The sequence below is a fragment of the Kogia breviceps genome, chromosome 9 (assembly GCF_026419965.1).
Source record: "Kogia breviceps isolate mKogBre1 chromosome 9, mKogBre1 haplotype 1, whole genome shotgun sequence".
NCBI classification, from domain to species: Eukaryota; Metazoa; Chordata; class Mammalia; order Artiodactyla; family Physeteridae; genus Kogia; species Kogia breviceps.
The window spans coordinates 12323439-12349569 of record NC_081318.1 but is presented as its reverse complement, the minus strand read 5'-3'; the positions used below and the strand labels follow the sequence as shown (position 1 = coordinate 12349569).

Here is a 26131-nt window from a genome sequence, read left to right as displayed (position 1 = left end):
CCTCCCTCCCTCCCTCCCTCCCTCCCTCCCTTCCTTCCTTCCTTCCTTCCTTCCTTCCTTCCTTCCTTCCTTCCTTCCTTCCTTCCTTCCTTCCTTCCTTCCTCTTTCTTTCTTATACCAGGAAGCCAAATTCTACTTGTTTACTCATGTTTCAATGCCTCCATAAGGCTACATAAAAATAATATAGGTAGGGGCTTCCCTGGTGGCGCAGTGGTTGGGGGTCCGCCTGCCGGTGCAGGGGACACGGGTTCGTGCCCCGGTCTGGGAGGATACCACGTGCCGCGGAGCGGCTGGGCCCGTGAGCCATGGCCGCTGAGCCTGGGCGTCCGGAGCCTGTGCTCCGCAACGGGAGAGGCCACAACAGTGAGGCCCACATACCACAAAAAATATATATATATATATAGGTAAATTAGTTTAGTATTCTAATTATCAAAATAAGAGGCTTTTGGATGAGAGCCTGCACTAACTAGGCAACTAGTGAAACAAGGAAAAACAACCACAGGAATCCCTTGATCAAAAAGATGGGAAACTTGTCACCTATCCTTTGATAAACCCAGGAAGGCTACCAGGAGGAAAGAATTATTTACATGATATATGAGAAATATTTTATGTTATCATCAAGGACATATTGCTAGAAGTTGGCTCTGTTTGCTACAAAATGCTCAAGGAGAAGATTTCTGACTAGAGAATCCTGCTTGCCAAGTCTCTGAGTGAAGCATGAAAGGCTTTACATTTGTAGTGTCGAGGGCCCTATTGACAGTCTAGTGGCATCTATGGAACCTCTCCTAGGAATGATGTTCTTAAATGCATAAAGTAAAATGCATACTATTGTAAAGGAATCCTATTATATTAAAATACAGTTATGCAAATATTAAAAATTTTAATATAGTAATACATGAGGTGTTTTTAAAAATTATCACATTAAATAACAAGATCTAGAAAGCGGATCTAATGTCATAAAGTCAGTGTGATGAGCAGCATAAACAATATTTTGAGATATCTACAGGGTTTTTTACACTTTATTTTTTTAATCGACGTATAGTTGATTTACAATGTTCTGCCAATAGCTAGCTTCACTGTTCCTTCTTACTAATGAAAAATGGGAAGATACTGGCTCACAAGCTTGTCTCTTCTCTTCAAAATGTCTGTTACTTTTTCATTGGTCAACACAAGCATGTGACCTAATATCTTCCAGCTGCTGGTTAGCAAGAAGGGATGGTGAAACTAGCTGTTTTCTGCACTTTAGGAAACAGATTATAGCTGGGATTGTCAGTTAGCATTTAATGTGAATGATGTCACAAGTGCACACAGAGTGTGGGGAGTTAAGAGTAAACTATCACACAAAGAATAGAAAGATTTGTGTAACAGTAAATCTCCTTTCTTGATCTTTTGCCGACATATTGTCCCAATTTGAAATGAGATCCAGGTGCATTTTCCCTTTTAACAAAGGCTCTCTTGTACTAAAGCAAAAGATATGGTGCCTATGTCATTCTAGGAGTTTATAGAGGCAGAAACCAAGTTTCTGTGCGTGTGTGTGTGTGTGTGTGTGTGTGTGTGTGTGTGTGTGTGTGTGTATACCTGTCATGCACTGAGCATTTGAAGCAAACGTGGACTACTATGGGTACTATATTACTTAGATGCCATCAGAAGATGGCATACCCTCATATATTGCTATATATAGAATATGCAATATCCTGCATATACTGGGTACCCTCATATATTGCTATATATAGAATATGCAGTATCCTGCATATACTGGGTACCCTCATATATTGCTATATATAGAATATGCAATATCCTGCATATACTGTGTACCCTCATATATTGCTGATGGGAAGGTAAAATATTGCCACTGCTTTGGAAAACAGTTCTGCAGTTCTTCAAAAAGTTAAAGCTAGAGTTACCATATGACCCAGAAATTCCACTCCTAAGTATATCCCCAAGAGAATTGAAAATATATGTCCACACAAAAACTTGTACATACATTTTCATAGCAACATTGCTCATAATAGCTAAAAAGTGTAACCAACCCAAATATACCATCAACTGATGAGTGGATAAACAAAATGTGATATATCAATACAATTGATATCATCCAGCCATAAAAAGAAATAATAGACTGATACCTGCAGGTACCTGATACCTGCAACAGCATGAATAAACTTTGAAAACATTACGCTAAGTGAAAGAAGCCAGACACAAAAGGCCACGTACTGTATGATTCCACTTATGTGAAATATTCAGAATAGGCAAATCCATCAAAACAGAGAGTAGATTAGTGGTTGCAGGAACACAGGAGAGGGAAGCACATGCTTCTTTTTGGGGATGGCAAACGTTCTGGAGTTAGATAGTGGTGATGACTGCACAACTTTGTGAATATACTAAAAACCACTGAACTGTACACTTTCAAAGGATGAATGTCATGGTATGCAAATTATATTTCAATTAAAAAAACCCTACTTTAGCTAGGTTAAGAAGAAACCATTTTTTTAAGATACTAATGACTTATTGAAGCTCCAGGGGGAAGGGCATCAAGTTTGTAAGCTGCATGGTCAGGGACCAGACATGATTACCCAGTGGGAGCCTCTGTTGCCACTTCCATTAGTGCATGTCTGGTAACTTGCACCCCAATACTGAACGTAGGATGCTACTAGGTCCCCTGTTCCTGCTGCCTCTGAAATGATGCCCCTCCAATATCCTGGAATCCACGTGGCACTTCCTCCTTCTCTCCACTTTCTTCTGGATCTCAGGCATATCTCATTGGCCATGCCCAGGCTCCTTGCCTGTACCTTGGCTAAAAGGAAGACTGTGGAAGAGAATGTCTAGCCTCTTCCTTGGAGAGGCGGAATTCTCAAGGTGGGAAGATGCTGAGCAGTCAGAAAGCATGACAAATATCCAGTAGAGGTGTCTTCCCACTTTAAGATAATATAATTTCCATTTTAATGGTGTTTCTCTTATTCGGATAATTGGTGGGGATGCTTATTTGAATTAATGAAAAACTGAGTTATACCAAGAGAACTTGGGGAAATCAAAATGGAGAAAGAAACAGTGTGATGAACCAAGCATTACTCATTCTTTCACTTACTTATTCAACAAAGAGCTATGTATTTAAAAACATCAATGGGCATTGGGTAGAGTACTAAGCACAGGAGATACAGAGGCGAAGAAAATGGCTAAGACCCTGGCTCTTGAGCTCTTTAGGCTACATGGACAGACAAGCAAGTATAATACAGTGTGACAAGCAAAGTAATCAGATATGAACAGGAACACAGAAAAGGCACAACTATTAGACAAAACCCCACCCTCCCCTTTTATTAGCAAATGGAGCTTTCCTCATGCCACTAGGAAAATAAGGGCCCTTTTATGGTCTTTTGGAAACTGTGCTCCTCTCCTCCAATTGCCACCCACTTTGTAGGGCAATAAATCAATCCTGGCAGAAGCTGACTACATCCACCCAGTTACCTTTGCTCAGTGCTCCTCCAGAACCACCGAAGGATAGACACAGCACATAAAAAGACACGGCTATGAGGTGAGTACTTTTCCCCATGTGCATGGTGCTTTGAACAAGTAGTGTCCCTTTCTTCTTGTAAATGTCTCAGTCTCCTCTGCTTAGTGATCTGGACAACCTGTACTGTGTTTCTGGACCTGAACCTGATTCTTCTTCCCTTTCCATGATGAGGAGTGGGGATGAGATAGTGCATGGAGGCATGAGCTGACTGGAGAGGAGAGGGGTCTGTGTGTGTGTGTGTGTTTGGGGGAGGCTCTCAAGTGCAATGATTCATTCCCAAGGAGAGAAACCAAGGAAAGAATAAACAGATGGGCTTCTTCTGGCAGCTAGCTGAATGTGGCATGGTTTGGGAGAAAGGTGAACTTGTCTCTTTTGGCAGAGAGGGAGATGGTTATCCAGTCCTTAAGGTTTTTGAATAATAACCAGGATTTTCATTACGCTAAAATTTTTGTTTGACACAGAAAAGCAGCTTTGGGCAAGGAGGGTTTCTAAGTAGGGAAGACTTTCTGCCTTCAGTAGTCCCCACTCCTACCCTCTGCGTGGGTGACGATCGTTCCAATGGCAGGAAAATGCCTGGGGTTGTCCCCGGAGTGTCCTGAACAGCTGGAGTTCCAGGTGCTGAACCTGCTTCCCCAAGAGGATTAAGGAGCTACGGAAGAGGTGCTTACTTTTGGTTTGTAGAGCCTGGAGAGAAATGTCTCACCATGGAGAGAAATACTATTTGGAGGAGGAGGCTAGCTGATGGACAGCGTGTTTTGTTTACTGTGAGTCATGCGCTGCATGTACAAGAAACTAGTCAGGTATTGTGAGCATACAGAGTGGGTCCCTCAGGTCGCTTTCACTGCCTGAAATTCCAGCATCGGAGAGTTAGTCTCTAGATCTTTAAGCTCTTGAGTCTAGGAGACATGGTGGAGAGAGTGAGAATATTCAAGTACCAACTTAAGAAGGAGGGCCTCTCGGTTTTTGCCTCAGTTCAATGACTAACCGTGGTTAGACAAAATTCCTTAACATTCATTTATAAAATGTGAATCATGACATCTGCCTGATCAACCTTGATCCAGGGATTTTATGGAAACAATCATATGAGATGTATCTTCTGGGGATTAGAGTAAACTTTTGGATAATTTAGGCCAATGGAGAGACGCCTGATAGATTTAGGCAAATAGGAAACAATAGTTAGTAAACTCCAACTTCAATGCCAAACCCCAATCCTAAACTCCATGTTGGCGAATTGGCTGTAGGTCTTTGCTCCTCACCCCCATTTCACAATTAAGGTGCTTCTTTTCTTGGCTTATTAAATATTAACCTAAAGGCAGCCTCAGTTGACAAGTGAAGCTATATACACATACGAAAGTGCTGTAGAAATGGTCATGGCATTGGGCTGGGGTTGAGAAGAGCAGGGGTGCAGGGAATGGAAAATTAAAGGAAAGGCAAAGTTTTTTAAAAAAAGGAGAAAATTCTTTGTCCCCATCAGTTTATAGATTGTCACTGCATAATTGTTGGTTTGGTACAGCTGAAACCCGGAGGGAGAAGAGGCTGAGCAGCTGGGCATGGGAGGTGTCATGACGACCTTTGGTTACACAGCTAAGGAGTTTATATTCTGTCTGGAAAACCACCGAAGACTAGAATGTAAGAGAATGAAACGGTCTTGTTCGTGCTGCAGAAAGATCAATCCAGCTGCAGTGTGCAGTGGATCTCGGGAACAGGAAGAATGGAAGCAGAGGGCCGGTGGGGAAGCTGTGGTGACAGTTCAGGCTAGAAATGATGGCCTGACTGTAGCATTTCCAGTAGGAATGGAGAGGAAGGGGCAAATGTGGAAGATATTGGTAAAGAATCTGACTGAACTTGTCGCTGGCTGTGGGAACTAACAGGAGAAGAGTCCAAAAAGATACCTAGGTTTTTGAAGAGATTGTGATTCTGTTCCTCAAGGTATTAATTATTTGAGAAGGAGCCAATCTGGCACAATTGGTAGAAGCTGGGATCTGGTTATGGGGAGAGATGATTTCATGTTGAAACAGGTTGAATTTGGTTACGTCTGTGGGAAATCCAAGGGAGCTATCTAATAAAAGGTTGAATATATGAATCCAAATCTGTGAGCTAGAAATACAGGTTGGATTGTCCTCAGATATTATATGAAGTCATGTGAGTGGTGGAGATGGTGAAAGGACAGTGAGCTGTGGACCTGGGCCGGATACAGGGAATGTCAACATTTCACAAAATAGGAGACTACAGAGAAAATTGAAGAGGGGCCAGAAAAGGAGGTGGGAAATTAAGATCGACTGATAGCGAATGATACAAACCAGGATTTTAAAGAGGAGGGAGTGGTTGGTCGGGCTGTCTTTTTTTTTTTTTTTTTTTTTTTTTGCGGGCCTCTCACTGTTGTGGCCTCTCCCATTGCGGAGCACAGGCTCCGGACGCGCAGGCGCAGCGGCCATGGCTCACGGGCCCAGCCGCTCAGCGGCACGTGGGATCCTCCCGGACCGGGGCACGAACCCGTGTCCCCCGCATCGGCAGGCGGACTCTCAACCACTGCGCCACCAGGGAAGCCCCCGGTCGGGCTGTCTTTAAGCCAGTGCTCATCGTATTCAGCAGCTAAACCACTAGTGCCCTCGGCAGGAGCAGTGTCAGTGGAACGCGAGAAACCGAATCCATGCAACGATAGGTGAGGAAGGTGATGCAGACAGTGTGCAATTATGTTATTGGAAAGTTACCAAGAAAGGAAAAGGAAAATTATAATGGTCTAGAGAAGAATACAAAGTCATCAACAGAGTTTAGGGTGACTTGGGCGAAAGAGCAAATTCAAAGGGAGAGGTTGATCATGCAAGAGAGAAGAAGAAGGATATTTGGTGGAATAAGATTTTTGAGAAATTGCAAGGCTTTGAAATCTAGAGAATAGATAGTAGGATTATACTTAGACAAGAAGAGGGAAAACTCATTGAGAAGAGAGGGGAAAAAATTAGAACTTATCTAAATATGGATAATTTTTATAAGAGAAGCTTGGGTTGAGAAGCGGGAGGATGAAACAGTTTCTGCAAAATACTTGTCTGTGATGTTGGAGATAATACTGGCTGGAGTAAGAGTGCAGGTGACAGAGGCGGGGGCTTGAAAAGAAGGATCAGTGTTTGAAATTTCTGCTGTGAAAAGTGAGAGGACCTGGCAAGATTGTCAGCCTGCAGGCCCAGGATGTTTGGGAGATTATAAACTCAGCGGCATTTACATTGGGCCAAGTGCATAAACCCAGAGGGCAGATATTTGGATGGATGGTTCGGTATAGCAGATAAGGGAGCAAGGGAGATGAGAGCAATAATAGATACTGAGGTCTTAGGTCAGTTATGGGTGAAAGCCAGGAGGGGCTAAGAGATTAAAAGGAAATGAAAGAGAACAGAAGCTTTAATGTGATCAGAGAATAAGGAAATGATACAACGAGAAGTTAAAAAGACATGAGCTTCTGACCAGTAATATATATATATATGTATTTACCTTTATGTATATATGTGTGTATATATATATATGTATATAATGTATCTGACCAGTAAACAGGAGGTAGAGGTTAAAAGTTCAGAAGTGGAACAGTTCTGGGGGATGATAAATTCCAGGGAATAGCCAATGTATGGGGATGATGGGAATGGACTGGTGATGCGTCACTGAAGTTCAGGGCTGTCACGGAATTGTGAGGCATATATATATATATATGTGTGTGTATATATATAAATTATAATTAGAGTGGAAAAATGAATACCTCCAACCTCATTTTGTAGATTAGGAAACACACATCCAAATTGTTGAAATACCCATCAGTCAGTATAAAACTAGGACAAGAATTGAAGTTATTCAATTCCCAGCTCAGTTCATACCCTCCAAACTATCAAATATTTTAAAACTTGGGTGTAGGCCTGATCTTTAGAGCTACTGTGAGCCACTAAATTTATATGGATTTGTGTGCTGTGAACATACAAGGAGGCATTATGTTGAAGGTCAGGATTAGGTTCATTTTTGTTACCAGATTCTTAAAAGGATTAGTGAGCTCTAAACGGTTAAACACCTCAGCATCATGGCATGGGAACTGGAATGAGAAGACCTGAATTCAGGTTTTGCTACTTTTCCCCTCCCTGAGTGGACCTTCCTGTCTCTGCCCAGGGAGGGTGTGGAGATCCAACTGGCATCTAAAAGTGCTTTGTGACCCATCTCAACCCCTCGTCTCTCTTTCTCCCATGCTCTATTCCATTCCTCCCTTCCTCCTTCCTCCCTTCAATTCTTTATGTCTGACATATTTTTCCTTAGACAATACTCAATCCCTCTGCAGACAAAAAGGGCAAGAGTCCTGCAGGTGTTGGATACACTGACTAGAGTTAATCGGAGACACTGTGATGAGTGAAAACATACTCTCTGGATTACGTAAAGAGTAAAGCTGATAATCAACTCATCTTGCAAAGGAGTTCACGTTCTGATCAGGATGCCTGTCTGTTCTTCTGGATTGATGGCGTTTTGTGGCGTACTTCAATCCTGTTATCTGTGTCCATCTAGATGGCAAGGAAGCTTAGTGTGTTGGAAGCCCTTCTGATCATCTTCATCTAATTGTATTGGCCGTAGATATCTTCTTGCTGCTTTTTGTGTTGGATAATCCTTCAGGTAAGGGAGGTGCTTGTGGCTGCTGGATTGGAAGGATTGGAACAGAAGTCCCCTCTGGATGCCAAAGACATCCTTTTATCTCTTCATTCTTCAGCATGCCACCACATTGCATTATTCAAAATATACATCCACAATTAATTTAAATAAATTTCCAAATGATGTGTTCTTTTTCAGCAACTAAACCTTGAATGCTAGTGATATTCAAGGTTTCACAAGTCACATTTGATGCAATTTTAACAAGATGCAAAATTAGGCTCATCAGAAGCCTGTTCTTCAACCTAGAGTCATGTAATAATAGAATCTTCAAGAAGAAAGAATAGAAATGATGTCCAGTCACTTTACATTATGGAAAAGGAAATTGAGTTACAGGGGAGTTAAGGACTGATTAACTTGGCCTAAATATGTCAATTACAATTAACCTCCAACCCATATTCTGATTAAATAGCTATGATTTCTTCATAGATGCTTTTGAAACTCTTGTCTCACAGGAACATCAAACAGAATGTCTTCTCCTTCATGCATACTTTATACTCTAAATAACAAAATCATCTATGCAGTACAAAAATCTATTCTTAAAATGAATTTGAGGTTTATTTTGCTTGATAAACTCACTTTATAAATGTAGATTTAGCATGCAGTGAGAAGAAACTGTACCCAGAGAAGAACCCTACCTACTCAATCTGATTTCACCACTCTTCACAGTAAACATTAAGGCACTTTCTAGGAACATTACTATGACTCTGTAAGGTGATATGAAAAATACAGCTCAAAATGGATCACAGGTCAAAATGTGAGAGCCAAAACTGTAAAACTTTAAGAAAAAAAAATAGGTATAAATATTTGTGACTTGGATTAGGCAACAGTTTCTTAGATATGACACTCAAAAAAGCATAGCAACCAAAAAAAAATAGGCAAATTGGACTTAAAAATCAAAAAATTTTGTGTTTCAAAGGACACTATCAAGGAAACAAAAAGACAACCCACTGAATGGGAGACCATATTTGCAGATGACATGTCTAACAATGGTCTGGAATCCAGAATACATAAAGAAATCTTGCAATTCAAAATTAGAATAAAAATAATCAAATTTCTAAAATGAGCAAAGAATTTAACAAACATTTCCTCATGGAAGGTCTACAAATGGCCAATAAAAAACTAGTCAACATCATCAGTTATTTGGGAAATGCAAGTCAAAATGAAATACCCTTCACACCAACTAAACTGTCTATAATAAAAAAAGACAGTAACAAGTGTTGTTGAGGATGTGAAGAAATTGGAATCCTCATCCACTGCTGGTTGGAATGTAAAATAGTGCAGCCACTTTGGAAAAGAATTTGACAGTTCCTCAAAAAGTTAAAGTTAACTATATTACTTAGCAATTCCACTTCTAGCTATATAATCAAGAGAATTTAAAACGTATGTTCACACATAAACTTGTATGTGAATGTTCATAGCAGAATTTTGTATAATAGTCAATAAGTGAAAACAACCCAAATGTAAATTAACTGATGGATAGATTTTGAGAAGTGTTATATTCATATAATGGAATATGATTCAGCCATGAAAAGGAATAAAGTAGTTACACGCTGCAACATGGATGAACCTTGAAAACATTACGCCAGGTGGAAGAAACCAGATGCAAAAGGCCACATATTTTATGATTCTGTTTATATGAAATATTCAGAATAGGCAAATCCATAGAGACAGAAAGTGGATTCTTGTTTACCAGGCAGTGGGAGAAGAGGGGACTGGGAAGTGACCACTAGTGGGTGTGTGTTTCTTTTTGGGGTGATGAAAATGTTCTGGAATTAGATGGTCGTGGTTGGTTGCACAACTCTGTAAAATACTAAAAGCCATTGAATTGTACACTTTAAACAGGTGAATTTTATGGCATGTGAATTATATTTCAAAAAAAACACAACTCAACGGAAAGTAAATGTGTTTAACCCTTGGAGAAGTGTTAAACATTCTACTCAAATGTAGATGCCAGCTGCTAGTGATCACTGACTGGAGAACTGGCTGAAAGTCTGGAACTGCTTCCTTCCTGGAACTGTAATTACACCACTAATTTTAAACTTTGTCCTTTAATTTCTGTGCAGAGACTTCATTTTTACCAGAGTGCCCAGAAACCCCCGAATCAGAAAGGATAGACTGCACCCCTGGCCAGGCGGTGCCAGAGGTCAGAGAAAAAGGGTCCCTGCTGTTGGTCTGCTGGGTTCTATTGAAAAGAAATGAGTATGTGAAGTGGGGAGAAGGTGGTGATGGAGTGGATATGGGCCTCAGATTTGTTTGGAGTTCTTTCTTTCTTGCCTGATGAAATAAACAGCGATACTAAGGAAGTTAGGGAAGCAGCCTGGGGTAAAGGGAAGAAGAGGAGAAGCTAACAAAAGTGTTGGCCTGTGGGGTCTCAAGTCCAGAGTGGAGGGAGAATTCTCAGTGTTGCTAAATGTGTCATAGTGTGATTCCAAGGATAGCCATGGAAAGGTTAAATGTTTGAGGGCTAGACTATGTATTTCTTGAGTATAGAGGCCATCAAGCATATACGGATGGCTGAGTCACTTGTAGAGCTCAAGTGACCTGTTATTAGAGTCATCTGAAATCATGTTATTGGCAAGCCATCCCAATGAACATGTGCTAAAAAACATAGATTGTCTGCCTGAGTAGCTTCCACAAGAATATCAACTATTTGAACCCTGCTTAGTTGTGACTTAATGACATTATCATAAAGGTGTACATATTTAGATTGTATTTCTTTATTCTGTATTCTATCCTCTATATCCCATAATATCCTATTGGGATATTAACTAGGACTGCATTAACTTTTAGGTGAAATATAGGTAATAATGACATAATAATTTTAAATCTTCCCATCTTAAAAACATAGAAAGTCTCTCCATTTCAGCTCTTTTTTTTTTTTTTTTTTTGTCTTACGCGGGCCTCTCACTGTCGTGGCCTCTCCCGTTGCAGAGCACAGGCTCCGGACGCGCAGGCCCAGCGGCCATGGCTCACGGGCCCAGCCGCTCCACGGCATGTGGGATCTTCCCGGACCGGGGCTCAAACCCATGACCCCTGCATCGGCAGGCGGATTCTCAACCACTGCGCCACCAGGGAAGCCCTCAGCTCTTTTTTTATATACATGCATATTTCTCAACTGTTTTATGTTTCTTTTCATATATATTTTATTACATATGCATTATGAAGTTTTTCTTCCTAGATATTTCATATACATAGTTTCTATGTCATCCCATTCCTTATATTTTCTAACTGGTGCTTCTTTTATTACTAATGATTATCTTATATTTATTTTATATTATATTTATATATTTATATTATACTATATTATGTTAATTATATAATTGACCAACTTAAATTTCCTGTTGTTTCTAAAATGGTTTGTAGCTCTTTTATTGTTATTAAGCATACAGTTATATCCTAGGCAAATAATCATACATAAGAATGAAATTTCCAGTTCATAGAGTACGTATGTGTTTATCTTCGGTGACATTGCAAAAAAAGTTCTTTCAAAGTACTTGTGCTAATTTACATTCAATTTACTCTAGCATTAAATATGAGTTAATTTCCCTGGTGGTCCAATGGTTAGGACTGGTGCACTCACTGCTGAGGGCCCGGGTTTGATCCCTGGTCAGGGAACTAAGATCCTACAAGTTGCGCAGCACAGCCAAAAAAAAAAAAAAAAAAAGTCCATTCTGCAAATCTCTGCCTTTGGGCTTCCCTGGTGGTGCAGTGGTTGAGAGTCCACCTGCCGATGCAGGGGACACATTATGTGGGATCCTGTTGTAAATCATTGCAAATATTTTCCAATAAAAAAAATAATTCAGTGGAAGTATAATTTATATACCATAACATTTACCTGTTTAGTGTACAATTTAATAGTTTTTAGCACATTTACTGAGTTGTGCAACCATCATTATAATCCAGTTTCAGAACATTTTCAGTACCCCAGTAGGATCCCTCATTCCCTTTTAGACTTAAACTCAGTGCCTAACCCAGCCCCAGACAGTCGCTAATCTACTTTCTGTCTCAATAGATTTGACTTTTTGGACATTTCACATAAATGGAATCCTGTAATATATGGTCTTTTGTGTCTGTTTCTTTCACTTATCGTAACATTTATGAGGTTGATGGGAATTCCCTGGCGGTGCAGAGGTTAGGAGCTTTCACTGCAGGGGGCACGGGTTAGGTCCCTGATCAGGGAACTAAGATCCTGCAAGCCTCGCGGCTTACTAACAGTGTTCCATTGGGGGGATATTACTGTATTTTGTCTATCCATGTGCCAGTTGATTTTACTGTTTCAAAACCTTTTTGGTACAATACAAAACTACATCGTGTTGACAGAGTACGTGTTGTGCCTGGCTTTTTATTTTATTTTAGGGTGAATACAAACATTTTCAACATATTACTATGTTGTCAACTACTATTATTTCTTTTCATTTTTGTTGTCAGGGCATGATTAATCTGTATGGAGCTCACACATTCTTCTTGTGCCTTGAAGACACCAGCGGTTCCTCTTTTGGGGTTTTTCTGATGAACAGTAAGACGATGGGTAGGAAACATCTTTTTCTCTTGGCAGGAATATGTCTTGGGATGCTGCTTTTATAAAAACGATTTTCATAGTGAGATCAATGTTTAACAGAAGGTATATTGGACCTACAATACTCTGTAGAAATTGGAACCCCAAAGTAGGTTAACCTGTTTACGAATCCAGTTCATGCTGGAAGCTATTTTCATTGAAAACTGCTTCAGGGTTCTCTTTTGATGCAATGTTTCCCATAATATTTTGTAGATAATAGGCTCCATTGATAGACACCTCCCAAAGATACCTGTAGATTTTAACATGTAAACCATGCTTTCTGTCTGTAGGCAACATGGCTGTGTCTTGTAGGGTTTCTCATAACCCACCCCTTCCCTACCACAGAATCTTCTTCCTCCAGCTTCTGGACTAATGAATGGTGCTCTAATAAGAGTTTATTTTTATTTTTTAATTGTAGTTAAGCTTATCTAATAAGGTTTTTTATAACTTTTCCTTTAGGTTAAATCACTCACAAATCCCAGACATTTGTATTTTTGTGTAACCAGATTAAAACAGAATTTGTCCCTCTTTTTCTTAAAAAAATCAATTCTTCATTAGTGTTTTACTCATTTAATATTTTGATAAACTTCAGCAATCAACCAAAAAAAGGAACATGTGTGATTTTCATCTCTTTAAAAATGAGACTGAGCCTGTTTTGGATAACTCAGGTATTCCTATTTCAGAGACGAGTACATTTCCAACTATGACATTCTAACGAGTCTTAATCCTTTCAGAGGTCACCCTTCAGCCCGCTCCTGCTATCACTTACCACACGATTGGGGGCGTCCTTGACTTCCACGTATTCTTGGGAAATACTCCAGAACAAGTGGTTCAGGAATACCTGGAGGTGTGAGCTTTCTGTTTAGATAATCATTATTTATTGCTGTTATCTCATACACTCATTATAAAGTAACAAGAGAAAAATAAAATTTATGAGTAAACTATGGATTCCAGATGCTGGGATTGTGAATCTTTCATTAGCTGTATGTTTATTTTGATGCACATGTGTTGAGTGCCTTCTGCACGCTGAAGAGGCACTGAGCAAGGCTTGAGAAATGCAAAAATAAGTTAGATGCCACCCATCCTATGTTCAAGGGACTCATAGTCCATCTTTGTACGATCAAATATTCCAAAGATAAGATCTAAGGCCACAAATCAGCAAACTTTATGCATTCATTCAACAAATAAAAATTTAGCGAAAAGAAACTATGTAAAAGGGACTGTGCTATTTAGTTTTTGATTCAAAAGTTTTTGATTCAAACTGAAGGGCAGGAAGGAATTTTAGACACCATTTAGCCTAAATGTCCTACTTTATGGATGAAAACAATCAGGTACAGAGAGATGAAATGATTTGTTCAAGATGACACAATAAAGCATAGGAAATGTGATTCCAGTTGCAAGTGAATTTATAATCACATAGGAGAAATATGACATAGCCTGAAATAATTATAATAGGAAACGCTTTATAATAAATGCTATTAATGAGATGCACATGCATTGTATGGGGACTTAGAGGCATGAGAGAGGACAGGGCAGTGGCTCTTAGGGAACATGTAAGACAGGGCTCTATCTGGAATCTTCTCAGAATGTTGGCTTGAGCAACTTGTAGGCTTGGATTTTAAACATAGTCCAGCATTTCTTCACCCATTCCACTCTTAATCCTGTCAGCTCTGATTCGTTTATGCTTAGCACATGTTAGGCACTGATGGGAGAGCAGGAATCGTGCTTGCATAAAGCATGCTTGCCCCTGCCACATGGTCAACGCTTAGGAAAGATTTACTGAGTGAGTCAATGTTACCTCTTTCCCTCCCCCAATGCTTGACACTGTTATTCAAGCATTTTCTGTAAATCCCATTATTTTCTTAGTTTTTTTTTTTTTTTTTTTTTTTTGTGGTACGCGGGCCTCTCACTGTTGTGGCCTCTCCCGTTGCGGAGCACAGGCTCCGGACGCACAGGCCTGGCGGCCATGGCTCACGGGCTTAGCCGCTCCGCGGCACGTGGGATCCTCCCGGACCAGGGCACGAACCCGCGTCCCCTGCATCGGCAGGCGGACTCCCAACCACTGCGCCACCAGGGAAGCCCTCATTATTTTCTGATATTGCAGTTGTCAGGAATACATTTAGGTAGTTATTAAAGAAAGATGTGAGTTGTAGAATTCTGCCAATTGCCCTAGGGGATTACTCTTGGCTCTGACATTTTTAGATCTGAGGACTTTATAGAAAATGAAGTGGAGGCAGTGTTTTCTGTGTCCGACATGGTGCTACAGTGTGTGTTCTAAAGGCTTAGACACTTCTTTCTCTTTTCAGCTTGTTGGACGACCATTCTTGCCTCCCTGCTGGAGTCTTGGGTTCCAGCTTAGTTGCAGGAATGATGCTGGCATTGACGTATTGAAAAAAATTGTAAACCGAAATCGTGAAGCTGAGATCCCATATGTAAGTTGAAGCTTCTCTTATCATGTATAAGACACCATTTCTTATCTTTTATTTTTTGCATCTAATTTAATTTATTAGGAAAAAATACAGATAGATGGATAGGTGGATGGATAGATAGATGGATAGATAGATAGATAGATAGATAGATAGATAGATAGATAGATAGATAGGCCGGCACACCTACTGTCAGAAATTTGCATGGTAAATTACCTATCTCATCATGAGAAGAGCACAGTTTAAGGGCAGAAGAACATGGTTTTGAATTTTAGCTTCACTCTCGCTGGCTTTCTGCAATATTGGGCTGATTAATTAATACCTCTGAGTCTTAGTTTCCTCCTTTATAAATGAGAATGTAAGACTCACTTTGGTGGGCTAGTAGTGAAGAACTCCTTATACTATGCATGGGAAGCATATAGCATAGAGGATGAACTCTGTTAAAATTAGCTGTTAATTTGTAAGAGAAAGCAACACCTGAGGTGCTATGATTACTAACAGCTGCTGATTATAATAATGACTTACAGTAAGTGAGTTTCTCATAGTGACCTTGTATACTCCTCCAAAATACCTTTAAGTGGTGTACTGATCCAGTAAGTTGATAATTTCAGCTATTTAAACGGAGCAGGTGCTGTTTATCGCTACAATGGCAAATGTGTTGCAATATGTAAATGTACTGAATTAGCATATTTACACCTTAAATTTATACAATGTTATATGTAAATATATTGATACTTCAATTTAAAAAATACAGTGAGCAGTTAGGTTGTGTTTCGTATATTCATAGATTTGTGCAGCCATCACTGCAGTCAAATTTTAGAACAATCTTCATCATCCCCCAAAGGAAACCCTATACCTGTTAGCGGGCGCTCCCCACCCTGTGCCCCACCTCCTGAGCACCAGCAGCCACTGACCTGCCTCCCGTCCATATGGTTGCCTAATCTGGACATTTTATAAAAATGGAATCAGAAAATATGTGGCCTCTCATATTCTTCTTCTTCTTTTTTTTTTTTTTTTTTTTTGCGGTACGCGGGCCTCTCACTGTTGTGGCCTCTCCCGCTGCGGAGCACAGGCTCCGGACGCGCAGGCGCAGCGGCCATGGCTCACGGGCCCAGCCGCTCCGCGGCATGTGGGATCTTCCCGGACCGGGGCACGAACCTGTGTCCCTTGCATCGGCAGGCGGATTCTCAACCACTGCGCCACCAGGGAAGCCCATCTCTCATATTCTTCTTATTCAAGATTGTTTTGTCTAGTCTGGGTTTCTTATACTTGATATGAATTTTAGGATCAGCTTGTCAATTTCTGAAAATAATAATGATTTTGATAGGAATTTCATTGGATCTATAGAACAGTCTGGGGAATATTGCCATCTTCACAATTTTAAGTCTTCTGATCCGTTAACATAAGATGTCTTTCCATTTCTTTATATCGCCTTTAATTTCTTTCAGTGACATTTTATAGTTTTCAGAGTATAACTTTTTGGCCATTTTTTTTCCAAATATTTTTCTGCCCCTTTCTCTTTCTTTTCTCCTTCTAAGATTCCAATTATGTGTATGTCGGTACATTTGATGGTGTCCCACAGGTCCCTGGGGTTCTGTTTACTTTTCTTCATTCCTTTTTCTTTCTGTTATTAAGACTGGATCATATCTATTGACCTATCTTCAAGTTTGCTGACTATTTTCCTAGCTCAAATCTGATGTTGAACCTGGTCCCGCTAGTGAATTTTTCATTTTACTTATTGTATTTTTCAACTCCAGAATTTCTGTTTGTTTTTTTTTCAGTAAGTTCTGTCTCTTTATCGATATTCTCTATTTAGTGAGACATTATTGTTGTCATACTTTTCATTAGTTTAGATATGCTTTCCTTTAGTTCTTTGAACATATTTATAATAGCTAATTTAAAGTCATTGTCTACTAAGTGCCCTCAGCAGCATTGTCTGCTGGCTGCCTTTTCCCCTGTTTATATGGCATCTTTCATGTTCCTTTCCATGGCTGAATTTTTTGTTGAAAACTGGACAATTTAGAAAGTAAATTGTAACAATTCTGACTTAAAATCCCTCACTGACTCCCAGCAGGTTTGTTGTTGCTGGGTTTTTGTTGTTGTAATTTTTGTTGTTTTTATTGTTATTTATTTGTTTAGCAACTTTTCTGTCTCATTCTGTAGATTCTGTATTCTCCTGCAGTGTGTGGCCATTGAGTTCTCTGATATCCCCCCTTTTTTAGATCTTTTATTTTTTAAGCTTTGCTTCCTTGGGGACACGCCTGGAGCAGTAGAATTCAGTGGTCAGCCAATGATCAGTCAGAAGGTTTCCTTCATCAAAGCAAAACTTACACTGGACAAAGTTAAACAGGCAAGGGAGGCTTTATTAATGCTATTACAATAAGGGAGAGAGAGAGACAGACAGACAGACAGACAGAAACCAGAACTTGGTCTGAGCTCAACTCCATTGAAACAAAGGTCTGGAGAGTTTTTGAGAGCTGGGGTGGGGAGTTTCTAGGCCATTAGTAAAATTAGCTTTTACTAAGTTGGCCTTACTCAGAGGAAAAAATAACATTTTCTTATCTTCCATAACAGAGGTAATTTTACAACTTGAAGCAAGGAGACCCTGCTGAAGTTAGGCTCCTAGCCTCCTAGGGGACTCTGGATGGGGCACTGTCCTTCTTGCTGATTACATTTCGAAGGGATGGCTTCTAGGTCCATGACAAAGATGTTCAAGGGCTGGAAAACTGGGGAGGCAAGAGGCTTTCAAAAAGGTTTACATCTCAAGGGGGCAGAGAAAGAATTTAGAGTTAAATGTATCTAAAGTAATGCTCTAAGAAAAGGGAGGGCAGGGTCCTCAAGTCAGGAAGAACCCAGCCTAAAGCGTAGTCAAGCTGAGGGCAACGGTAAGGCCACCTTGGGTACCTTAAATGCCTTGCCTCTATATCTTGCCTCTATGAGAAAACATACCTTCACACTTAAGGAAGTTTGTGAGACAGGCTCACCTTTCACCCATGCTCACTCAGGGGCTCAGGTTCAGCCAGAAGTGGGTCCTGGAACCTTCTTTTATGGTTCTTTTCCGAGCATGTGCACAGCCTTGTGGATGTATATAGTCTACGAGCTTTTGCAAGTTCTGCATGGTTCCAGTTTTCCAGGATTTACTTTTAAATTCCCAGCCATACTTTTCTTTGCCTCAACTGAAGCCACAGCCTGAGCACCTGGGATGTTGCCAGTAAATGGTTACAGTTTTGGTAATTTCCTGGTTGGAATTGTTTTCTCCCTGCTGAATTGAACTCTGAGTCAAATCAAGTGGCCATAACACCCTGGGAATAGAGATTTTTCCTGGGGACTGGAAGTTAGGAAAAAGTATTTATTGTGCTCTGGGGATAGTGCTTTTAACAGAGCTGCAAAAGAGGTCAGAACTCTGGCTTTTGGTGCCAGTGAGCTAGGGATGGGGCAGGCTGGGACTAGCCCCAAGTAAAAATCCCAGAGACCTCACTATCTGGCCAAGATTCAGTAGTTTTTCTTGGATAGACAATTTTCATTTCTTTCTATGGCTGGTAAACTTCTAGAATTCTGACATGGTCAGTGACAAAGTTCTTTGCATCGTTCACATCCACCCTTACTCTGTATCCCTGCCTTATTTCAGGCCTTCATTACCTCTCACTGTGTGAATATGTGTGTGTGTGTGTGTGTGTGTGTGTGTGTGTGTGTGTGTGTGTGTGTGTGTGTGTGCGCGCGCGCGCGCGCGCGCGCACGTGCACTCAAGCATCTCCATCCACTTTTGGATGTACTTGGGTGTGAAATACTGGAAGTAACCTAAATGGATTAGTTTTCACTATAGCTAGCTTCTTTTCCTGACATCACTTGTTGAATAACTTATCCCTGTCTATTGATTTGTGATGCTTTCTTTAGCAAATATTTAGTTACATCATATACTAGCATCTATCAATAGATCTTCTCTTTTGTTGCATCGATTTTTCTCTCACACATTGTTTTTATTTTCTGCCTAAAGCTGCATACAGAAGACCGACCTTCCATCGAGAGGGATAAACATCTTGTATCTGTATTTGCCCCGCGTGCAAAATTTATCCTACTTTTTGAGGAGTGGCCTAGTAGAGGGCATATTACCAAAAAGAGCTGTAGTCATATATACTTCTATTTATCTTTTGTATTTATGCCATTTTATTATATTATTATTATTTTTTAATTTTTAAATTTATTTATTTTTGCCTGTATTGGGCCTTCATTTCTGTGCGAGGGCTTTCTCTACTTGCGGCAAGCGGGGGCCACTCTTCATCGTGGCGCACGGGCCTCTCACTGCTGTGGCCTCTCCCGTTGCGGAGCACAGGCTCCAGACGCGCAGGCTTAGTAGTTGTGGCTCACGGGCCCAGTTGCTCCACGGCATGTGGAATCCTTCCAGACCAGGTCTCGAACCTGTGTCCCCTGCACCGGCAGGCAGACTCTCAACCACTGCGCCACCAGGGAAGCCCCATTTTATTTTATTTTATTTTTACAGTAGGTCCATGTTGGTTATCTATTTTAAATATAGCAGCGTGTACATGTCAATCCCAGAAGTCATATATACTTTTATATGGGTCTCAGATCTGCCTCCTTGCTCTTTAAATGACTGACAAATTATCTACTTTGAGTCTCAGTTTCCTGACAGGAAAAGGAGGCCAAGGCTGTAAGACCGTACACATGAACGTGACCAGTATAATACCTGGGATAGAGTAATCATTCTATAAATATGTTCTACACCTCACCCCACCCCTCCTCTTACCTAGAAGTAGACAGCTAGTTAATTAGACTTTCTCTTTAAAGGAAAGAAATCCACGTATTAGGTGATGCTCCATCTCCTGGGAAGTTCACTGGAACTCTGAGCATCACTTTTAACTAGCAGATGCTCCAGGCTGAAGCTACTCTCCATGATAAAGTTCCATGGCTGTCCAGCCTCGAATTCACCTTCAGCTCACCGCCTTGTTCCCCTCCGAGCAGAGCTGTGCAGGAGGTGACGGGACACCGAGGGATCGCCATCACTCGCTCCACTTCCCCCTCTTCTGGCCGCTGGGGAGGACACTGGCTGGGTGACAACACGGCTGCGTGGGACCAGCTGAAGAAATCTATCATTGGTGTGTGGGCTTATCCCAGGGCCCTCTCCCGGTGGGGAGGGGACTGGAGTGTGTGCTCTTCAGCCGCGTTGGTTATATCTAGTCATCATCCACGTGGTCAATAAAAGCAACAGGAGCTGAGTTTCTCTGTGGGTGTGAGTTTTAATTAATCTACAGCCATCTTTTGATATTTTCATCATGAGTGGCCCAGAGCTTTCAAATGCGGTATGGAAGAGACAGGTCAAAACTACCCTTCCAAAGGGCTGCACTTATGTGCCCAGCAGAGCTGTATCTTCTCATTGCAGGCGTGATGGAGTTCAGTCTCTTTGGAATCTCTTATGTAAGTCCTACTGGGGCCATTACTAATTCCCCAGTCAGATTTCAGTGTGTCTGCAACCGACAAAAGTCCCACCTAAAATGTGCTCTGGTTTTACATCTTCTCAGGCAGGAGCAGACATTTGCGGATTCTTTGGAGATGCTTAGTATGAGATGTGTGTTCGCTGGATGCAGCTGGGGGCGTTTTATCCATTTACCAGGAACTACAACACATTCGGGACAAGGGTGAGGGAAGCAGGTTATGTTGGAGGTGTTTTGTCTCCTCACATCACAACTTCCTTTTAACCCTCAAGAGCATCATACTTATTTGTATGATGAAAAAATATAAAAATCACCAGCAGCAGCTCCATTGCTTGTAAAACCCTCAGAGTTCAAAACCCCAGAATTACCAACAATTTTCAAGAATATACTTTTTCTCATCTCTCAGGGGATTAATGCCTATGAGGAGAAAAGTACTTATGGTTCCCTTTTGCTTTTAAGAACAATGGATTTGTATTTTACTTAAATCTATCCAAGTTATGTCAGTGCTGCGTAGAGACCCATCTCTCTACCCATGTGCGGGACCAAGGCTAGACCTGTGCAGATACCAAGGGGTCCATGATGAAGGGGAGGAAGCAAGGAGATCCAGTTTAGAAAGAGGGCAGATGTAGGGAAAGAGGAAGCTAGAAATGAAAGGAGAAAGGGTGTGTAACCTACATACGGGGATATGTGCCTGCGCCGGTCCTCTTCTCATACCGCTAGGATGGAGGAAAGAGGAGGTGACCTTTCACGTGCCCTTTTATCCTCTTAGAGACAAGATCCTGTGGCCTGGGACTCAAACTTTGAGATGTTCTCAGCAAAAGTCATCCAGACCAGATACACCCTGCTGCCTTACCTCTATGCTCTGATGCATAAAGCTCACGTTGAGGGCAGCACTGCTGTCTGACCCCTTCTCCATGAGTGAGTAGAGCCTGTTACCCAAGCGACAGGTCTGGGATGTCTTGGGAATAACCCACTGCACCTGTCGTAACAGTATGGGTGGATTTTTCATATTTATTCTTTAAGGTTTACAGAAGATCGCACAACATGGGATATAGACCATCAGTTCATGCTGGGCCCTGCCATCTTAATCAGCCCCATGCTGGAAAATGTGAGTTTTCCATCACAGATCAGACAACCTCCAATCACATAATCTAAAGTACAGGAAGGGCATTTTACAGATTGTCTTATACAGCTCACTATTTTCAGGCAAATGCATTTCTAGAACTTCTAAGGGAGATCTTTATCTTTTTTCAAGGTCTCCATTAATGGGAGCTTTACAACCACAATTGATTCTCATTTTAGTGTCTTGTCACTTTGCATCCTTGCAAAATCTACCTTTTTAAAAATTTTATTTTTCTGTGTGTTTAAAGAAGAACTTCCTAGGTTTTCTCAATAAAACCTTCCAAACTCTTAAAGTCATTAATCAAATTCCTTTTTTAATCTTAAGTTACAGACGTAATTTTAAAAAGTTAAAATTAAATTATTGGAATATTCATAATGACATGTTGATTTTATGTTTCAGAACACTTTTCAGGTCTATGCTTATTTTCCCAGAGCCCGTTGGTATGACTATAGCACGGTAAGAACTAACATTGTTTGTGAAGAACGAGGTTGGTCCATGCAGTCAGAGAGAGGTGCCTGGAACTTTCTCCTGACTTCCAGGCACTTATTTTTCTAAGGCAATAATTTCCAACCTTTCGGCCATGCAGGGTTTGCTTAAATAAAAGTATCCATAAAAGCCTAAATAGGTAAAATCTGATACCCATGTTACATTGACTCATCCCCAGCCCCCCACCTTTTCTGGAGAATACAGAGAAAAGACTAGATTTTCGAGGTTTTAGCAAAGCTGAAAATCAGAGATTTTCTCCTTAGATTTGCAGTATTTTGCTGATTTTCCAACACACTTCCTTGGAAAGGAAGGACTTGTAATAAAGCATGCATTCATTTTATCTTCTTTTTTTTTTTTTTTTTTTTGTCATCATTCCTTGCTTGTTTTCTCCCTTCTAGGAATCTGGCAATGAATCGGCCGGTGAGTGGAAAATCCTGGAGGGTCCCCTTGACCATATGAACCTTCATATCAGCGGAGGCTGCATCATGCCTTGGCAAGCGCCTGCGATGAACACTCACGCCAGGGAAGGAAGGGAAGCAGTGTCTGATGGCCTCACTTTGCCATAATGAGACAGCCTGACGGAGAGTGGCCCACCTTGATGGAGGCTCTGTGAATTAACTAAATATGGGCGGTTTCATTGCTCTGATCCTGTGAGTACCTTCCAGATGGGATCTGGGGGAGAATGAATTCATGAAGTCATTCTTGGGGAGAACTCTGATCTGTAGCTCTGTCAAAGGTCCGGGATAAAAGTTTTCCTGAGGGTAGCAGCATGTACCTCTTTACACATTATTTTTAAAATTGGGAATATTAATAAGCTCTTTGATTTGTGATGGCTACCCACGGTTTGAGTGCTCATATCCAGGTCTACTTTGGTGAACTCAAGGAGAGATTATATATACATATATATATTGGGTTGGCCAAAAAGTTCGTTCGGTTTTAAGTAAAAATAAAAGACATATTTTCATTTTCACCAAGAATTTTATTGAACAACCTATTCACTAACCGAACGAACTTTTTGGCCGACCCAATATATACCACACATGTATACACACACACTCATACATATTAAATTAAAGAGAGCATGTTATATCAAGAGAGACACACAAAACAGGGATAGTAACAACTCAAAAAGAGAGACGTTAACTTTCACCCTTGTGATGTAAGGCATGGTTTCCTAAGAAATAGGACTCTGAACTGAGTCTTGAATAATAAATAGAATCTGAATGTATGAAGACAAGAGAAAGAGATGTTCTGGGAGGATTAGAGAACTAAAGCTGAAAAATGAGTTTAATTTGGAAGATAGTAAACCATTCAGTTTAACTGGAGCACTGATAAGGGAGAGGGATAAAAAAAAATCAAATTCAAGCAGGTTAGTATCAGGTCATGGAGGGTTGTAAATGCAGGATAAGTACATTGCATTGTATTCTGTAGCAATCTGGAAGCTGCTAAAGGCTTTTTTTTTTTTTTTTTTTTGCAGGGGAGGGTGGTCTTCTTCCTAAAGAAGTAGCTTCTTATATTACTTATAATATGTATATAAGTAAAGTGTATTATTTGATTTTTGCAAGTTGAAGTTTTATCAGATATTTCATTAAAATGTAAATGTTTTATTCTGTTAGCTTTTAAGTATCTTTTATCTCACCTTACCTGTTTTTAGAATTTTATGTGTATTTTTAATGCATTTTCTTTTTTCTGGATGAATAATATTTTCAACAGATGCTGTCCTTCATTCTTACAACCTACGATCTAGAGGAAAAAATGACTTTTTTTTTTTAATAGCTGACAAAAACATATGGGATTGATTGTTGCTTTGGATGACAGTGGGAGAGCTGAAGGTCAGCTGTTCTGGGATGATGGACAAAGCATTGGTGAGTATGAACTTTCCAGGGCCCCCATACAGCATTCAGCAAAACCATACCATAGAGGCTCAGGATATAATTGTCATGAACTGAAAACCTGTCTCCGTTTCTACTACTGTTAATAAAGCAATGCTGTTGGGAGAATTTTTGCAACTTTTGCCTGCGAATTTATATTACGTTGTAATTGTAATAGAAGGGCGTGTGGTCCCTAACTTTGTAGGTTCATCAATCTGACGTTATGGGTTCATCCAGGGTGACTTATCTCTGTATAACTGTCTTGCTCTGATTAAAGAGTATGGATGCGAATATCAAGTGATCATCCTTTCTCAGTGGTTCAGAGACCTGCCTCCATTATTTGGGCCAGCCGTCTAGAACCAGGCACCCTTTTCCTCCTAAGTAGGCCCACTCAGGAGACAAATTAGAGCTCAGGAAATTTCTTGGTGTCCCAGAAATAGGGATTAAATATTGTCAGCAGATACTTATATCAATGAAATAGCGCTTTGTATGCTTTCTTTGCCCTGTCTATAGGGATATGACAGCTTTACCTTAATTGGTGTTCCTCACTATAGTCGGAACACCCTCTTCCTCAGGCATTTCTGTAGATTTACAGACACACTGTCACCAGCTGGCGTCCATTTTCCAATTTCTGTTACTGTGGACCAGAACATTCTAATCCTGTAACATGTAGCAGTTACTGAATTTATATCTTATTTTTCAATAATAAAATATTTCTAAAGGTTTCCTCCTTTTGGTTTTCTTCATTATAAGGGTAAATGTAGTCTCATTAAAGAAAACATTTTAAAGATAAAAAATTAGAAAATATCATTACTTAAAATAATGCTTCGTTTTCTATATTGCTGAAAACATACTGCATACTTAATTTGTGAATCCTGTTTCTTTGCACTTAACATAATGACACAAATGTCTAGATATTATTTTATACACCTTATAAATACCCTTATGATTATCACATTCCGTTGAGAGGGTATGCCGTAATTTATCTAACTTTCTATGGTTTTTCCCTATACAGGATTCAGGGTGTTCTCAGTTTTTATTGTTACAGCAACCATGAATATTAACCTTTGTTGACCCTGCAGAATCAAGGAGGTTTTGTTGCTCCCTGCCTCTCCCTCTATTTCTGTCTCTTCCTCCTTCCATTCTCTCCCTTTCTGCCCCCACCATCCCTGTATCCTTGGATGCTCTTACTGAGTGCTCTGGCCTCTGGCAATGTCCCTCACCCCAGCTTCTTATGGGCATTTCTGATTTTGTCTCTATATAGAAGTGATGTACAGACAGGGAGTGGGACTAGGACTCCAAGTGGCCTGCCTTCCAGCCTCCCTACAGCGCAGGAGGAGAGGAGGTGTTAGGAGGCGGGGAGGGGAAGGCTGTGATCTCCATCTCCTGGAGGAGTCTTTACTGCTGATCCCTGGAAGGACATGTAGAGGTGAAGGAGCCATAATCGGCTTTCCAGATGGGCACGTCTGGGGCAGCCTCAAGTTTCTGCACATGTCTGGGGAGGAGCAAAGAGGAGGAGGAGGAGGAGAGGAGAGGGAGAAAATGGGGAATAAATGTGGATTTGCCTTTGGGATGCTCTGCACTTTGCCCTTCCTCCCACAAACTGCCATTTGGAGAAGTCACATTCGGGGACCCTCCACTGGAGTCTTGGCCAACTTCCCCACTGGCAAGCTCTTTGGTACGAGGCAAACAGTAGAAACGCAGAGGAATATTAAAATATCAGAACACCAGAGTGAAAAGGAACTTTAGATCCACTTGATTTTCCAAAAATTCCAGTCCACTTAATTTTTTGATGAGGAAATGGAAACATCAGGGAATAGTAACATGCGTAGAGCCTGAACCCCCATCCCATCAGTGGCAGAGCTCACTGCAAGGCCATAGGGGGCCTGCCCCCAGCATGGTGCTCTTTCCATTATTTCCTTAGGTCACAGACACCCGTAAGACACACAGCCCCCTGGAGGCATCCCTACCATGGCTTGTCCTGGTGGAGGGAGCTGGTGTCATTTGCTGGCTGCTCCTTACGGAGGGGACCAAAGTCTCTAATCCTAGA

General features: G+C 40.8%; 1 protein-coding gene across 1 annotated transcript; it reads left to right on the top strand.

The window, feature by feature from the left end:
• Nucleotides 1-12603: 12603 nt before the first annotated feature.
• Nucleotides 12604-22181, top strand: LOC136794822 (probable maltase-glucoamylase 2). The gene is made up of 6 exons (XM_067041966.1): nucleotides 12604-12701; nucleotides 13463-13575; nucleotides 15035-15160; nucleotides 21371-21519; nucleotides 21625-21709; nucleotides 22124-22181. Exons 1-4 carry the CDS (start codon nucleotides 12605-12607, stop codon nucleotides 21503-21505), a joined length of 471 nt encoding a protein of 156 aa, XP_066898067.1. The 5' UTR covers nucleotide 12604; the 3' UTR covers nucleotides 21506-21519; nucleotides 21625-21709; nucleotides 22124-22181.
• The last annotated feature ends 3950 nt before the right edge of the window (nucleotides 22182-26131 follow it).